The following is an 18229-nucleotide window of genomic DNA, read 5'->3' as shown; positions in this document are numbered from 1 at the left end:
GCATCAGACCTGAACAAGTTGACACCACACAAAATTGCAGCACTTCAAAGGGAGAAGTGGACACAAAGTTCCACTTCTACCCAGGAAATTATTTGCAACTGCTATCTGGAAATGGAAAATCAGTTTTCTCTAGTGAAGTACTGCCAGGTATGTCAATCATAATTCAGGGCAGACCCCATGTCCAGGAGTATTTGGCCAACCCAAAATGGATTCCATATATTGTTGCTATTTTTGATTTATTTTATTTTCTCTTAGATTGTTTGTTTTGTTATTTTTTGAATCAGGGGGATAACAAGAGCAAGCATGAAGTGTTGAAAAAGGGAGATGGGGAGACCTGGGAGGAATTGGAATAAAGAATATAATCAAGATACAGTGCATGAGAAACATTTAAATAAAGATTATCTGAAAGAAAAGCCAGCTTCTGTTCTAATGGACCTTCCTGTACTTGTGACTTGCTCTTTTTCTCTTGCAGCTTTTAATATCCATTCTTTATTCTGTCCCTTTAATCTTGATTATTATGTGTTGTGAGGAGTTTGTCTTTTCTGCTTCGTGTTCTGTATGCTTTTATACCTTGATTGGCATCTCTTTCTTTAGATTGGGGATTTTTTTTCTATGATTAAGTTTAAAATATTTTTTATACCATTGATTTTTTTAATACCTATAATGCTGTGGGACAATGTCTTTTATCCTGTTACTTGTATTATTTTAAATAAAATGCTGATTAGCCAGTAGCCCAGTAGGAAGTATAGGCAGGGCAATGGTGACCAGGCAGAAAGTAGAGGTGTGGCCATGAGAGTTATGGGAAGAGGAAAGTTTCAGTCTGCAGTCATAACCCAGCCTCGGACGAAGTAAGATGTGACTGCCTCGCCAAAAAAGGCTCCAAAAATTCTATGTCTGAGATTATAATTCAATTACAACATTTTTCCCTCCAATCTTACAACAATGGTGGCTGCATTAATCATTTAAAGGCAAGTTAAATAAACTTGGCAGTTACAGAGTAGGATATCAGACTGACCTCAGCCTATGTTATTAACTTGATTGTGAGAGCCATTTGACAGAAATCCTCTCCCTTCAAACCTCCCAAGTGTGTGAGTTTCTACACATTTCTCTATAGAATGTTTATATGCTTTATAAGTTAGACTCAAGTATAATTCAACTCCAGTGAGTTTCATTATTAATTTTCTCTCTGAATAATTCTCCCATTTTTGAAAGTGAGTTAATTTCTGATTTTCAATGTGTTGCAATTTATCAATTTATCTTCCATTTCAGAACCTTTAACATTTGTGTGTGCGTGTGTATGTGTGTGTGTGTATGCTTTTTTTTTTTTGGTTTCTATTGGCATGGGGCATCATTTCCATTCCTCCACTTTCAGTTACTTTAAAAGTGAGATGGGCATCTTGTTGGCAGCACATAATTGGATTTTACTTCTGCATCTATCCAGTCAATCTATTCTCTTCTCTTTATTTTTATTTGATAAATTAGTCCATTTACATCCAAGGTAGTTACTGATGCATAAAGTCTTTCTACAAATATTTTATTAATGATATTCTGCTTTTTATTATTTACATATTTCTTACTCTCTAGCTTGTGATTTTTGGGTGAACTATCCAGTAATGGCTCTGGCAGGTAGAACATCAATATAGACTCTCCATTATAGCTGGGATGCTTGGTACCTTGATCTCATGTCAGGTGAATCAGTTGACTTGGCTCTACTGTATGAAGAAACCACTGGGTAAGCTCTGCAGATGTAAGTAACGGTGCATCTTTGTAGTTCAGGGAGTACTGATAATTTGGGTTAAGCAGTAATAATGTTGTGGAAAGTACCGTTGGGATGGTGGAATAGCTCATCTGTATGGTGGGAGCAACTGGTATATGGAATGCATAGTTGTGGTTTGCCTTTTTGCCTATATAGGCCCTATCAAAGTAACTTTGAAGCCAGGCTGTGTATTATTTTATTTATATTTTATATTTAAAAAATTAATTTTACATACTAGCTCCAGTTCCCCCTCCCTCTCTTTCTTTTGCCTCCTACTTCCCCCCATCCTACCCCTGTCCACTCTTCAGAGGAGGTAAGACCTCCTTTGGGGAGACAACAAAACCTGGTATACCAAGTTGAGGCAGGACCAAACCCCTCCCTTTTGTATCAAAGCTGAGCAAGGCATACCTCTATAGGAAATGGGCTCCAAAATGTCAGTTTATGTACCCAAAATAAGTCCTACTTCCAGGCCTCTCCCCAACAGATCAAGTCACATAAGTGTCACCCACATTCGGAGGGCTTAGTTCAGTTCCATGCAGGATGTCCAGCTGTCAGTCCAGAATCCATGAGCTCTCACTAGCTTGGGTCAGCTGTCTCTGTGGTTTTCCCAATCACGATCTTGTCCCTACTTGATCATATGATCCCTCTTCTCTCTCTTCCACTCAGTTCCAGGAGCTCAACCTAGTGCTTGGCTGTGGATCAATGCTTCTGCTTCCATCAGTTACTGGATGTAGTAGGTTCGATGATGACAATTAGCATAGTCACTAATCTGATTATACAGTTCAGGCACCTTCTCCACTATTGCTAGGAGTCTCAGTGGGGGTCATCCTTGTGGATTCCTGGGAATTTCCCTAGCACCTGGTTTCTCCCTAACTTCATAATGACTTCCTCTATTAAGCTATCTCATACAATGCTCCCCCTGTATGTCTCCCCCAACTCAACCATCTTGAACAGTCTTGTTCCCATTACCTATTCCCTCCCTTCTACTCCCCTTCCCAGTTTGCCCAGGAGATCTTAACTATTTCTCTTTCCTGGCCCTGCATATGTGTCCTTATTAGGGTCCTCCTTTTTACTAAGCTTCTCTGGGGTTGTGGACTGTAGCCTGGCTATCCTTTTCATTAAGTCTAATATTCACTCATGAGTGAGTACATATGGAGTTTGTCTTTCTGGGTCTGGGTTACCTTACACAGGACTTTTTTTTTTTTTTAGTTCCATCTATTTGCCTGCAAATTTCAATACGTCATTGTTTCCTTCCTTCTTTCCTTCCTTCCTTCCTTCCTTCCTTTACTGCTGAGTAATACTCCATTTTGTAAATATACCACATTTTCTTTATTTATTCTTCGGTTGAGGAGCATCTAGATTGTTTCCAGGTTCTGGCTATTACAAATAATGCTGCTATGAACATAGGTGAACAAATATCTTTGTAGTATGTTTGTGCATCCTTTGGGTATATGCCTAGGAGTGATATTGCTGGATTCTGAGGTAGGTTGATTCCCAGTTTTCTTAGAAACTGTTGTTTCTGATTTCCAGGGTGGCTGTAAATGTTTGCATTCCCACCATCAGTGGAGGAGTGTTCCCCTTACTCCACATTTTCTACAACATAAGGTGTCATTAGTGTTTTTGATCTTAGCCATTTTGACAGGTGTAAGATTGTATCTCAGAATAATTTTGATTTGCACTTCCCTGATACCTAAAGATGTTGAGCAATTCTTTATATGTCTTTTGGCCATTTGAGACTCTTCTGTTGAGAATTCTGTTTTGATCTGTACTTCATTTTTTAAAATTGAATTATTTGGTATTTTGATGTCTAGTTTTTTGAGTTCTTTATATATTTTGGAGATTAGCCCTCTTTCAGATGTGGAGTTGGTGAATATCTTTTCCGATTTTGTAGGCTTAGGCTGTGTATTATTTTACATTCCTGGGTATCACAGAAGTAACCCACCCTATTTGCTGAAATTTATTCTTTTTCCCTTTATGAGTGGGGCCCTGGAGGGATTTACAAAGCATATTCCGGAGGCAGGATGTTTCAATTTTAAAGCAAGACAGAGATTCCCATCATTTTTGGTAGTTACAAGCCTACTCTTCCAAATAAACTGGGTATCAGTATTGACAGGTAAAGCATGCAACTGTCTGATTTGTGTGTTTACACTCAACTCTGGTCACATCTTAAAACTACATCAAGTTTTGTAGGCCTTGAATAACTCTCATATCAACCAAGGAAAGCATAATACAAGTGCTAAGACTAATTTTGAGAACTGAATAAAAAAGTAAAAGTGAGTGCAGAAATATGTTTAAGATATAAAAGTGAAATGACATGTGAGGTAAGATATGCTTATCATTATAAATATGTATAATCATTATATTTTAATTAGACATCAAAAACAGATACTAGGGTTAAAGGGTTAAGTGGGGATGTGGTGGGGTGGTATGGGAAAGGAGAGAATGGATAAGTTAAACAAAACTTCTATGGAAACTCAGCATTCTATAAACTACTTAAAATATGATTTTAAAAAGAGAGAAGGAGTTAGGATACTGATAGTCTTCAAGGTTGGGCAGTGCTTTCTCTTGAAGCATGAGTTATCAAATGGAAATCTGTGTCCGGCATGGAATACCTCTTTAAGAGTTGCTGGTTGGAGAGGCTACAGATGTCTCAACACTTTTAACTAGATGATCAGTTGATGTTCTTCCCGAAGGCACAATGTACTACAGTTGTAGGAGGTAGAGAAATTCGAGATGAAACTCAAACACACTACAGTTATGGTTACTAGCACAAAGTCAAACCAATAAGAGCAGCCAGTATTTGAGCATGTAGTACTAATGAACTCATTGAGTTGCAAGAAGACAAAAGGAGAGGGTATGTAGGTAGAGGGAGGACTACTGTGGGTGTCCAGGAAGAGTTAAGGGGAGTGGGAGATGGATATGACCAAAGTATACAGGATATGAAATTGCTAAAGAGGAAATAACCAAGTTAAAGCATTAATAGGTCAAATTTAAAAAAGAAAAAAAATGTGATTCCTGTAGTTGCAGAAAAAGCATTGAATACAATTCTAGTCCTATCTTGATAGATTATTTAAAAACATTTACAGAATATTTAATTCTCAGTTCAAATACCCAATGAATGTTCAAGTTAGAAACTATAGGTGCTATTTGCAGTCCAGCCAATATAATGCAATGCTGTGATATAGGGAAATTGTCACACCCCTTTAGCAGGAGCTGGAATAGAATTACTGGGAAAACACAGGAAATTTGACGGAAACTTGATTAGAACAAAACATGAGTTTAACAAGGAAGTAAAGACTGAGCTAAAAAACAGTTCATTCACTAACAATAAAAAATGTGATATCAACAGAAGGCATAAGGTAAACAAAGATAAACAGAGAATCCCCGAGGTAATAGAACCCCTGGTGTAGGCTTTGTCAAACACTCCAATGTGCATGAAAGAGGCATTCACAAAACCTGCAGGGGTAATGTTTGAAAGGATAACAGTTTTAAGAAGATGATAGATGTACCAAACCAAGATCCTCGACAGACTCTAAGTTTAGTAAGCACAAAAGGAACCCACGATAAGGAGCAGCTTCTTGAAATCACTAACAACCAATAATCAAGATGAGTATTCAGTGCAGCTAAGGCGCATGATTGAATGTGGAGGAAAACAAAGGCAGCAGCACCTGGATGCTTCTCAGAGGCAGCACACACCACCCATCACATACTACCCATCGCTACTCATCACAGGGTGGCAGAAAATGGAAGGCACAGTAATGAGCTACGGATAGTACCTGCATGCAGAGCTATGAAATGTATAATTGCTAAATTTTATTTTATTTTATATATATATATATTTCATGAAAATGCGTTCAAGATATGTTATTAAATTTAAAGAAGTGGGGTGTGAGAGGCTTTGCTCAACACTTTCCTAACTTCGTTCACGGAAACCTAGCCTGCTTATATTCATGCCCAAGAGCAAGGCGTGGAAGACTAGTCCTCTGAGTGTCTGATTATCTCTGTCTGAGGGCAAGACCATAAGTGATTTATCGTTTGTATTAGATTGCATGTCTTGACATTTTCTTCAACAATCATTTTACATTTGTCAAGAAGGGAAGTTATAAACAATCTGGTGGTTTCCCTGGCATTGTGAAGTTTGTAGCTAGCCATTACCTTTCTCGTGATTTAGATATCACATTTCTGAATCCGAGGCCAGAGAAAAAAAATTATGTACAATTTAAAATTACCTTTGAATTGTCATTCTGATTTTTTGGTATATACATATTATAGTTGAATAATATTCTTTTAAATCTTGGTAATAGAAAAACTGTTAAGCCTTAACTGTAGTCATTAATGAGATTGAGGGATGGGGAAAAGTCAAGCCGTATTTTATAGACAAGATTCCATCTTAACAAGGTGTGAATCTCTGGGATATTCTTGGGCCTATGCTTGGTTGAATAGATTGCTATTTAGTGGCATGTTTCCCCAGACACTAGAACTATATTGTCACAGTAGAAATGAATCGTGACCCTGCTACATCATGTTGCCATGATTGACTTTTGTTTGATTCCTAATACCTTTTGCAAATTTGTTGTAATATATATATAAGTATTGCTAGTTTCAGAACTATCCAAATGGTTTTGTGTAACTGAGTCAAAACACAAAGGCATGCAAATTAGTGTATAAGTAACTACAAAAACGTTTCCAAGGTCCTCAGTATGTAAAATTCTGTGTGATCACAAGACATTTATATTCTTATGAAGGAGCAGTCTTACTGTCTTGAGTACAATCTGTTCTACACACTTGTTTTAGCAGTGTATTTAATGCAGTTTATACTCAAATTAGATTTGAAAACAAACCTCAAATCTGCATTGCATTTTCTACTAAAGATTAATTCCACTAGGTGGAGGCATTTGCTCACTTTTGTGGTTCACAATCACTGGACACAGCAATAGGGAAATAAGTTAGAAATCTTACAGAGCAGCAGCCTCGATGCTCCCATGCCTGGAGCTTTGCATTATCATGGCCCAGTAAGCGTGTGTAGACCATCTTGTGGTCTTTTAATTCTTACTAAAACAACAGGGCTAATGTATAAGTTATTTGATGGGCAGAACAGATTAGTAATCTAGCATTTTTCATGTCTTTATTTGTTAGTACTGTATTCATTGCTGATATCTAAAATATAATATGTGCTATTTTCATTGTATTTGAAATGTTTCCATGTCATTTAATGTGATTATTTGTTGATAAACAAATATTTGGTTTAGTAGTTTGTATTATTAACATCATAAAACAATATCCAATACATGGGAAAACAAGTATTATTTTTTGAGTATGTCATACACATAATGCTTATGATACAATTCTTAAAGCATCTGAAATACTGCAAATTTCCATGACTAAATCTGTTTCCATCAACTTCAGGCATTTTGTGGCTATCTTCTTGGGCGTTTACTTTTCTGTTCTTACTGGTAAAATGGTTACACAGGAACAATATCCTCTTAGCTAAGTAGGAAATCCATCTGCTCCTCTTTAGCTGCATTTGAAGTCATACTGTTCTGTGTCATGAACTAATTGACTTAAGTCACTCTGAACACTGAGCTCTCTGAACACAACCCATTCTCTTTGTGTGCAGTCGATTCTCAAAGTCTCTCTTTTATGAACACTATTGTCTCTAATTATATTGCTTTAAAGACACACTGTTAATTGTCTACTGCTGTGTGCATAAATTGTTTAAAAACACAACAGATTTTTGTTCTCTGATCCCTTGGAGAAAAGTTGGTGGTTGATGCTGTTTCTCTTTTCATCTTCTATCTCTGGTTAAACGAGAAGACCAAATGTCAATGTACTGTCCAATGTACTGTCAGGAGGCTAATTTCACATGTGTAATAGCTCTTGTCTCCTTTTAAAAAACACTTGATTTAAACAATCATCTTGTATATGTTGAAGACCATTCACCCAGACATCTGCTGGTTGTTTTTCCTCTCAGGATGAAAGCCTGGCTCGCCAGTTGGTGGAGCTAGGCTATCGAGGGACAGGAGAGATTGTAAAGAGAGAAGATTTCGAAGCAAGAAAGGCAGCTATAGATATTGCAAGATTGGCTGAAAGAACACAGAAAAAGTAAGTCTCCATGCGCCACATCCAGATTTTGTTATATCCTAGAGTATCTGGAAAAAAAAACTCAATCTTTTTCTACTATGATAATTGCAAAGGTTGCTTGGAGCAGTAAGACTTGAAATTTCTCAGTCCTGACCCTGCTGTCAGGAAGCCAAGGGACTGTCACATGCTTGCAGTAATGCTGTGTGGCAGTTTGATTTACTAATTCAAGAAATATGAATTCCAAAATATGGTCATTATATCAATAAAGTCATGTTAAAAAGTAACTCACTAGTACTGGTTTTATGCATTTATAAGCGAAAAATATGTGACATTTGCCTTAGAAGTCTTTGTACTTTTGAAGCATATAAACCTTGGCATTGTTTATCATGTTCTTGAATTTCTCAAACACTGATTCATGTAAAGACAATAACTATCACTGGTTTTTGTTAACGTGATTACTATGAGGTAATATAAAATATGGATTGAATAAAATCTATGGAGATAGGTAGTTAGGAACTGGGAAGGTAGCTCATTTGGGAAAGGACTCGCCATGAAAGTATGAAGATTTGAGTTAGATCTTCAGAATCATGTGAAAATCTTAGCATGTGCATGTGTGTGTGATACCAGTATTGGGCCAGTGGAGAGAGGCAGGTCCTGGTGGCCTCGTCCTGGAGTTCTAGAACAGTTGGAGACCCAGTCTCATAAAACCAGGTGGTGAACTGAGGAGCAACACTTGAGGTTGTGCTCTGGTATCTACATGTGCACGTCCATACGGGTATGTGCATTTGTACACATGAGCCCACATGTCTACATAGGCACATGTGCATATACACAAAGACAAGTAGTGAACAGATATTTTCCTAAGTTGAATTGCATCAAGCTTGTAAGACAGTTTTAAAAATAGTTGTTAAAACAACTGTTTACTTAAGCTTGAAAAGTCATTAAATTTTAAGTATTGGAAATGATGATTACTTAGAAAATACTGAGTTATTCTTAGACAAGATATTTTTATATTTTAAATTATCATTTAATTATCAGTAATTATCATTAGAAATTTCCCAAGTACTCATAGTAGCATGGCCTGGGAGGTGCATGGGTTCTGCAAAGGTACAGCTTTAGATGGTCCTTTTCGTGATGATTGTGTTTCAGAACTACATAATCCTATATTTTAACACATTGATATTCAGCAGTTTATGCTTTCTATTGTATCCATAGTGCATAAGCTCAAGACATTTAATACCATACGTGTTCATAATTTCTACCATCAATGTGACAGCCCTACTCAGTACATCACAAGACTGTAATCTGCCATTGCTTAGGCTGAATTCTTGTCTGGATCAGGCTCTAAGGCTAACTCCCAGCCAGTCAGGTTGTTACTTGTGGTTTGGGGGTCATGGTCCTCATTTCTTTGTGGTTTCTTCTGCTAGAGTCTGTCCATATTTCTGTTCATTTGTCCTGTTCCTCCAGCAATAATGGACCATCTTTTGGATATTTCCTTCTTCCTCTTGCGTGTTGTCTTTCCTGGTATGGCAGGAGAATGTTCTCTCCTTCAATGATTCATGTGATGATGTGGGCCCATCTAGATGATCCAGGATGGGCTCCTGGTTCCAAAATCTGAACTTCATCACATCTGTAAGGTCCCGTTCTGTATGTAGTGTGACAGACTCTTAGCAATAGGTAATTGTCACCCTTAAAGGAAAGTTCCACGAGTCACAGGTGATTCACATAATCCTCAGTACCTTACACACAGTTGGTCACTTCAGCCTCTAACCCTGTTAATTTGTAACTATTCAAGTTAAATGTATAAATTGTTTATGTTTTATATAAGACCTCAGATAGATAGCTAGATGGATGGATGGATGGATGGATGGACGGAAGGACTGAAGGGGGACAGATGGACGGACAGAGACAGGGAGAAACAAAATTTATTTACATTCATGTCATTTCCTAAGAGATATAAACTATTTCATATTGAGAGGAGTTGGTCTAAAGTTTAAGATCCGTCCATGTCACATGTCCTTTTTATATCTGAGGATCAAAGTGGATTTTTCTATGAAATGGTCTCTTTAACTGTCCGGAGCTGGAAGCGATCAGAATCCTCAAGTGCCAGTCTCGGGAGGTCAGTCCCCACACAGGGCTTCTAGGAAAGGAAGGCCCTTTCATCTGCCATCTCTTCTGGTAGTCTCTGTTATGGATGTGTCCCATATGTTGCCTCATGTCCCATGTGGGAGCCACTTTGTTCTTTCCCCTGCAAAATCTATTTTGGTGTTGTTGACATCACGGCCAGCAGAGGGAGACCTAGAGCTGAGAATATTTGCTTAACAACAGGTACCAAGTGGGAAATGTTTGATCCCATCTATATGTGTGTTCAGATGTGTGCTTCCTTCACTAGCCTGCAGATGAGATGCTACAGGAATGTTGCAGTTCTGTTGGTTTAGCAATTGTAGAGCAGCCATGGGAAGATGTGCTGGAGTATTTTCCTTAATAATACTTTCTTCATTTTATAATAGAATTTAATGCTAAATAAAATGGAAAGGGTTATACATTTTCATGAGGGAGTCATAGAAGAAGGAAAAATATGGAAAAAATATTTTGAGTTTTTAATCATGTACAAAAATCTATAGACAGCCATATGCATTAGGCACAGTGCCAGGTTCTGGGGCCACATTACAAGGCTTGGTCACAGCTCTCGAGGAGTTTGATGACCCGGTGAGTAAAATTCTGTCATTGGAGGGAATGGGAAGCGGAAAGCAGCTTGGCAATCTTTCAAAAAATTAAACAGATTCTTACCATATGGCCCAGCAATTTTACTCTTAAGATTATCCCCAAGGGAACTGAAAACACAGGCAGGTAAGTACTCATACAGGAATGTTGAAAGCAGCATTATTCGTAGTAGCTTCAACGGGAAACAATCCAAACGCCTATTAACTGACAGATGGCTAGAATTGTGGTATATAAGTATAACTGAGTATTACTCCGTTGTGGAAATGCAATGTACTGTTAGGTGAGTCTTGAGAACATGAGGGTAAACCAAAGGTTCCAGGCACAAAAGCCCACTGTACTCTGAATGGGATGGTCCCATAGTCTTAGGCCCTGGAGCACTTGGTTTCCAGTCGGTGACGCTGTTTGTGGAGGCTGCTCCGAAGACAGAGGCAGAAGGAGGGCTTGATCCCACAAGGTAGAGAACAACCTGGGCAGTATGATGTGACCCTGGCTCAAAAAACAAAGTACTAGGGCCAGCGAGCTGGTTCGACAAATGTCACTTAACCTCCAAGACTAACAACTTGAGTATGATCCCTAGGACCCACAGGACGAAAGCGGAGCCCTGCTTACACACTATCCTCTGACATCCTTATGGGGGCCATGGCGCATACCCTTCACTACACTTCAAGTACAGAAAATGGAATATGAGTTACCCTTCCCATACTGGAAAAGCTATCCTCTAGTGATAGATAAAATAATAGCTACTTTTTTCTTTGCTTCTGGTTATTAATAAACCACTGATTAATGATTGAAAACGTTCTTTTAAAGCTGGAAATTGATAAAGATGAAATGTTGCTGGTTGTGGTAGTATACACGGTTAATTCGAACACTAGGAAAGTAGAGACACCATTTCTAGTTCACTCTTTCTGTCTCATGATTGCTGTTCAAAATATGAGCCCTCAGCTTCCTGCTCCTGTTGCCCTGTCTCCACTCTGCCATGGTTATCTCTAATCCTTGGGAGTATAGGCCCAGATAAACGCTCCTGTGAGTTGTCTTGGTCAAACTCTATTAGCACAGCAATATAAAAGGAACAAACTATAAATTTTATAGTTCAATTTATGCAAAATGCTTAGAATAGGTAAACCCAGAAGCCAAGTTGATGCATAATTGTCAAAGCTCTGGAATGAAGGATTGGAGAAGGGCTGCTAATATAAGTGAAGTACCATCTATGGGTGATAAAATATATAAATAGCAATTGACAAGGCCTGGCATTATTTTTAAAATACATTCAAAGGCACACAGTCATATGTCTCTAAACTGAACTCCCTTGTCGTCATTTTTATTTTAATTTTACGTGTATAGTGTTTTGGCTGCATGTGTACCTGTGTGCCAAGTGCATGCCTGGTGCCCACAGAGGCCAGAAGAAGGTGTTAGGTCCTCTGAAACTGGAGTTACAGATTGTTACAAACCTTTACAAGGATGCTGGGAAGAGCACCCAGTGCTCTTAAGCACAGTTCTCTCACTAAACCATTTATAATACACTGTTTTGTTTGTTTTGTTTGTTTTGAGACAGAATTTCTCTGTAGCTTTGGAGCCTGTTCTGAAACTCGCTCTGTAGACCAGGCTGACCTCAAACTCATGGAGATCCACCTGCCTCTGCCTCCCGAGTGCTGGGATTAAAGGTGTGGGCCACCACTGCCCAGCCATTTTTATGGCAATAGAAAGATAATTACAAAAGATAACAATAAATGCAAGCATAAGCACCGTGGGAATACCTCGAATTTGTACAAAGCCAAGATTTTGGGGGTGGCTGTGGCAGAGAGGGGAGGTTCCTCAGATACACCTGCTCAGTGTATTCTTTAATGATGAGGAAGAGCTCCTGTGGCCAAGGGGTGTGAAAGGGGCACATCCACCAAGCTTCACTGCTATGACAATTTCCTCTTCCTCAAAACTGTTTTTGCTCTATGGCCATAGAAGCACCCCTTCCCCCTCCTCTTCCCTTTCTTCCTCCCTCTTTCCCCCATTGTGATCATGCCAGCTGTTTCCAGCAGCCACAGACAAACGATCAAGGTTGGAAAGGAGCGATGCGAGAGGTTTGTCTGCTGCCCCTTTGTGAGGACACAGTGTTATCTCCCTCCCAGGGGTCAACCATAGTTTTTCCTGAGGATCTTTTTAACCTAGGGCCTCAGAAAACGTCCACCTGCAGTGAGTTCCACTGATTCCCATGGATGAGGGAGATGTGAAACTTAACTGTGGCCCAATGTGAATCTGGGTTCTTGCAATGCAGTTTGTAGTTTTACCCGTGTCACCCTCCAGGTAGGCGGGTTTAGGCTGAAGCTGCAGGATCATCAGTTGGTTCATGCTGAGTCTGCTTATACAGGAGGGCCACCTCCTCTCCTCTTAACACTGTTTGTCTGTTTGCTGACACTGGGCAGTGTGGATGTGGGTGTGGCCCCAGCACAGTTGTGGTTGTACTGGCCTGACCAGTGTTTCTGGAGAACTCTGATGGGCCTCTGGAATTCCCAGGGAGTCACTGTCAGGAGCCCCCAATTCTAAATGTCCAGCGATCTCTACGAAGGTTGCTGTGGTTGATGCAAAGTGTCTCTAAGGTGACTTAAGGTGAGGGTCTTGTACCCTTGACCCAGGTGATCCTCTTAAACATAAAAGTTGGCCACTTTTCAGACACTTTGATACTAGTCACTTATAAATTGATTAATTTACCTTGCTAATGTCCACTTTCAACATATTAAGATTTGTCCTCATTTTGTTCAATTTGCTTTTTCTTTATAAACGTATTTCTTTTTAAGCTTATTTTTTAAACTTATTTCTAAGTATGATTACAATATTTTCCCCTTCCCCTCTTCCTTTTAAGCCCCTCATTCCCTCTCAAATTTATAGTCACCTTTAATAATTGTTTAATTATCTTTAATTATTGCTGCACATACATGTATAAATCTATAAATAAACACAACCCATTGAGATCATTTAGTGTTGTTTGTGTGTATATGATTTCAGGGCTGACCACCTGTTGTTGAATAACCAAGGAGGGGGCTCAGCCCTGAGAAAGTCTTCTCTCAGCAATCATTAATTGCCCGTAGCTCTTTATGTACGGATAGAGTCCCACAAGAGTTTCCGCTTCCTCTTTAGCATGCCTGTTAATGTCATCACTGTTCATATCTTCTGTAGGCAGCCATCTTCTTGTGGTATCATGGGTGAAGCTTCTATGTCATTTCTAGGAGACACAATATCATATCAGACTTCCTGGTCCTCTGGCCCCTGAAATCTTCCTACCTCCTCTTGTGCAATGTTCCCTGAGCCTTAGGTGTAGAGACTGTGTTGTGTGAGTACTTACTGGGACTGGACACCTCTGACAGTCTATGCACTGTGATTACACGTGGCTTTCTCTAAGGGTCCATCTGCCCCAAGGAGAAGCTACTTTGACAAAGAGTGAGAGCTACTTTTTTTTAATTCATTTATTTTACATACTGACCACATGGAAGTTTCCCTTCCCTCCTCTCCTCCCATTTCCTTCCCCATCTTCCATCCCCCCATTCCACCACTCTGTCTCCTTTCAGAAAGGGGCAGATCTCCCATCAACAAAGCATCAGGTTGAGGCAGGACCAAGCTCTTCCCCCTGCATCAAGGCTGGGTCGGGCAGCCCAGCATGGGGAACAAGTTCCCAAAAGGCAGTGCAAGTGTCAGGGACTAGTTCTGATTCTTCTGCTAGCAGCCCCACGAACAGAGCAAGGTTCACAAAGGTCACACACATGCAGAGGGCCTAGGTGGGCCCTTGGGCTCTCCCTTGCTGAGAGCTAGTCTCATCAGAGGATGGACAATGATTGAGAATGTAGTTAGGAATTATGCTAGTTTAGTAACGCATAGACTCTCTTCTCAACCATGGGACTTAAATAATTGGCTAGATATCCCAGCACCACGCCTGTGGAGTGGGCCTTAAGTTCAGTTAGACAGCGGATAAGGGCATCCGTTGTACCTTTGCAGATACCACAGAAACTAGGCTGGTTGGTGTGAAGACAGTGGGAAAGGTGGATGATCAGTATTATTTTTAAGGATAGGTAAGATTCAGTGAATTGTTTCTGTGTCCAGGAATTTGCTAGTAAAATCATTCTGATTATAGATGGCTATCGGCGATTATAAATGACCTATTTAGTTTTGTGTTTGTCATTGAGAAAAGTGTGAGGTACACCCTTGAAGTGAATATCTTTTATGTTTTCTTCTGTTTATTTTTCAGTTGTTTTTGACAATTCACATACCTGTGTAATGCAGGTATTATTCCCATCCCCACCCTCTCTTGTTTACTCTCATGCTTCCCTGACCCCCCTCTTTGCTGTATAAGTCTCTTTCTAATGTCCATGTCTCATTTTATATTGTGACAGAATGAGTTTAACTAGAACTTTCTGTGTAATCATGGGTTTCGGTTATTCTTTGGAGAGTTGTTGGATCATCAGTGAGAATAGAACCAAAGACAGTGATGTCTCCTGGGTCAATATCTATTAATATTAATAGTTCAGCAGGAAGGGGGTGAGTCTCTGTGAGCCTGACTCCCTTCTATGATGGCTTGTTGACCAGGCCAGTCTTGTTTGTCAGGCAGCCATACTTTCACAGTTGATGATTATATGGAGGCCTCAAGTCTGCAGGATAGGATTTAAAGGCCCTTCACCCTATCTTCTGCTCCTCTCTTGTTGCTCCTCTTTCCCAGTGTTCCCTGAGCCTGAAAGGGGATGCTGTAAAGGTCTAGTTTAGGATCCAGCACTTAAAAGTCACATATCCTCTCATCCTTGGCAGCCCCAAGTCTGCATTTACCACTGTGGGCTGCCAAGAGAGGCTTCTTGGATTAAGGCTGAGGGTAGCATTTGTCTTTGGGTTTAAACACAGATGTTAAGAAGGCAGTTTGATAGTATGTGAATTTAGTTAAATAATGGTAGTGAGATCCCACTTGAGTCTAAAACATCCCCAAGCATGAGTTGTCAACTGGTTTACAGGCCCAGCCGTGGGTTCCCTTCACAAGCAACAAGATGGCAATTGGTTTCCCTACAGCTGTCATGCCGCTACTGCACAAGCGGGTTCATCTTGCCTGGCAGGTTGATTTCTTTCTTTCTTTCTTTCTTTCTTTCTTTCTTCCTTCCTTTCTTTCTTTCTTTTTTCCTTCCTCCCCCCCCTTTTTTTTAGTTTATAAAGCTCACAACTGAGTAAAACACTAATGTATTTTTTTCTGCAACAGCCTGAAAAGCATCTTCCAGTCCTTTGAGCTCTAGCTTCAAGAAGAGAAGTTTCCAGTGGGCTTTTTCTATTTCTCTAAATCTTACAGGAGAAATGTGTGAAACTCACCGTCTAACTCTGGGGTGGATGCAACCAAGACTTCTGACACTTCTTTCTTTCTTTCTTTCTTTCTTTCCTTCCTTCCTTCCTTCTTTCTTTCCTTTTTTCCTTCCTTCCTTCCCTCCCTCCCTCCCTCCCTCCCTCTCTCTCTCTCTCTCTTTCTTTCTTTCTGACTGGGTTTCTCTGTGTAGCCCTAGTTGTTCTGGAATTTGCTTTGTAGAAAAGCTTGGCCTTGAACTTACAGAGTTCTGCCTGCCTCTGCTTCCTAAGTGCTAGAATGAAAGGCATGTGCCACCATGCCTGGCAGATTTGTAATACTACTGATGCAAGTGTAAACTAGTGAAGCTACTTTGGAATCACTAGAGACGTCTCTCAGAAAAGTAGACACGAGACTACCATATGACCCTTCTCACTTCTGGGCAGACACCCAAAGGATTTTATCATGCCATAGAGACGACTGCACATCCTTATTACGATAGGTAGGAAATGGAATTAGCATAGTTGTTCATCAAGTACAGAATGTGATGCCTATACACCATGGGATTCCATTCATCTATAAGGAAAAATGAAATTAAGGACATTTTAGAGAAATGGATAAAACTGGAAAACCTCCAGAGTGAGACAGCCCAGGTCCAGAAGGACACCATAGATAAATGGGTCTTAACTTCCACTCTCTGTCCTGTTTATTTAACGTGAGGCACTCCTGGAAGCCGTGAAAGTAAGAGGGGACAGAGTCATCTTAAAGGAGGAAAGGCGGCAGAGCATAGGCTGAAGAGAAATAGAGAAGGGAATAGATAATACGGTGGGTTAAAACTTTGAGCAGGGAGCAGGGAGGGAGACCTGGGAGAGAAGAGTACAGAGGGGGATTAGCTGAAACAGCATGAAAATGCTGTTTATCCCTAACATTCCTCCTCCACAAAATAGAAAAGAGAGATCGAAATGAGTTACCCTTAATGTCTAGGTAGCTCTGATCTCAGAAGCAATGAACTATTAAACACAATTTTCTGTCCCATGTGTAAGATTCCTCCACAGGAAGCCCAGAGGCCCCCAAACAATAAGCTCTCTTTTTATATTTTTGAGACAAAGTCTAACTACATTGCCTACAGCGGTCAGTAGAGACACATAGCATCATGCCTGACTAGACTCACATTTTTTGTTACATTTGTTTGTGTGTATGTGTGTGGGTACCACTTGTGCAGACATGTAGTGGTGAGAGGACCACTTGCAGGTATTGGTTCTCTTCTTCTATCAGGTGGCCCTGGGGGATTGAACTCAGATCCCCAGGCTTGCCAACAGGTGTTTTACATGCTGAGCCATCTTGCCAGTCCTCAAGGCTTCTAAATTATAGTATCGATATTTAGATTACTTATCGCAACTTACAGCATTATGGCTTTTTTCAACTATTACTTTATTGTCTTTTTTTCATCCCCAAATGTTGAGATTTGTAAATATGCAGACAGATGATGGATATAGATGTGCAAGTCTTCATGGAGAAAAAATAGACCATGGATAGATGTGTGTTTTGTGTGATGTAATAATAAGTAGTGATCTTATTATAAATATCGTTTACTGACATGAGGCAAGCTGGAGAACCCTGAGCATGTTTCAATTTGTTTTATGCTCACAGCCATCTTGGTGGATGTAAATACTATTATCTCTGTTGTAGAGATGAAAACCTAAACACACGGAGTTTATGGGGTTTATACAAAGAAAGGCCAGAAGCAAGATGAAAGCTCAGGCCAGCTGGTGGAGCAGCCTGAATTCTTAACAACTACATTCTTTTGCTTCAAATAATAAAATACGTTAAATGCTGCAGCTTCAGAATGGGGGCTTCTCCTTGGTCGCTATTCCCTTTATTCTAAATTATTAAGCCACAGGACTAAAACATTATTTGTGGAAACGGTAAGCATCGAGTAGTGCCTGATGACACTGGCTTTGGAGAGGCTGTCATGAAATGCAGGTTTATCTCTATGCAAATCTAAGTAATCTGATAATTCACTCTACATAGCCGATGGGACAATGGGGTTTTTGATGACTAAACATTCATGGCCTCAGTATGCTTGCTTTCACCCACTATTTGATCAGTTTTGAAAAGGTGCAGGTGTGTTTTGGTAGCTTTCTCTCTAACCAGTGAATTTGTTACATCAGCAAAGCTGTTTTTGCACCTGGATTTGGACAGCGATAACAAACTTTCTCAAGCTAAGAATAAATTAGGACGAACATTTAGTTTTTTTTTTTCTGTAATGTAAAAATATTTGCATTATAAATAGATTTGGAAAAACCAACATCAATAAATAAATAAAATTTGTTTACATAGGTGCCATAAAACCATTTCCTTTTGATAGAGATTGC

The 18229-nt window shown here is 39.7% G+C and overlaps 1 protein-coding gene across 1 annotated transcript in view; it reads left to right on the top strand.

Moving 5' to 3' along the window:
* The window catches only part of Cfap299 (cilia and flagella associated protein 299), a 507653-nt gene that overhangs the window by 20350 nt on the left and 469074 nt on the right, over positions 1–18229 (top strand). The window contains exon 2 of the mRNA XM_041671499.1: positions 7728–7858. Coding sequence (XP_041527433.1) covers positions 7728–7858 — 131 coding nt within the window. The remainder of the gene's footprint in view (positions 1–7727; positions 7859–18229) is intronic.

This window comes from Microtus oregoni, unplaced genomic scaffold (genome assembly GCF_018167655.1).
Source record: "Microtus oregoni isolate MIOR12 unplaced genomic scaffold, Mior012 000021F_ref0000039, whole genome shotgun sequence".
NCBI lineage: Eukaryota > Metazoa > Chordata > Mammalia > Rodentia > Cricetidae > Microtus > Microtus oregoni.
This window is presented reverse-complemented; position numbering and strand designations above follow the sequence as displayed.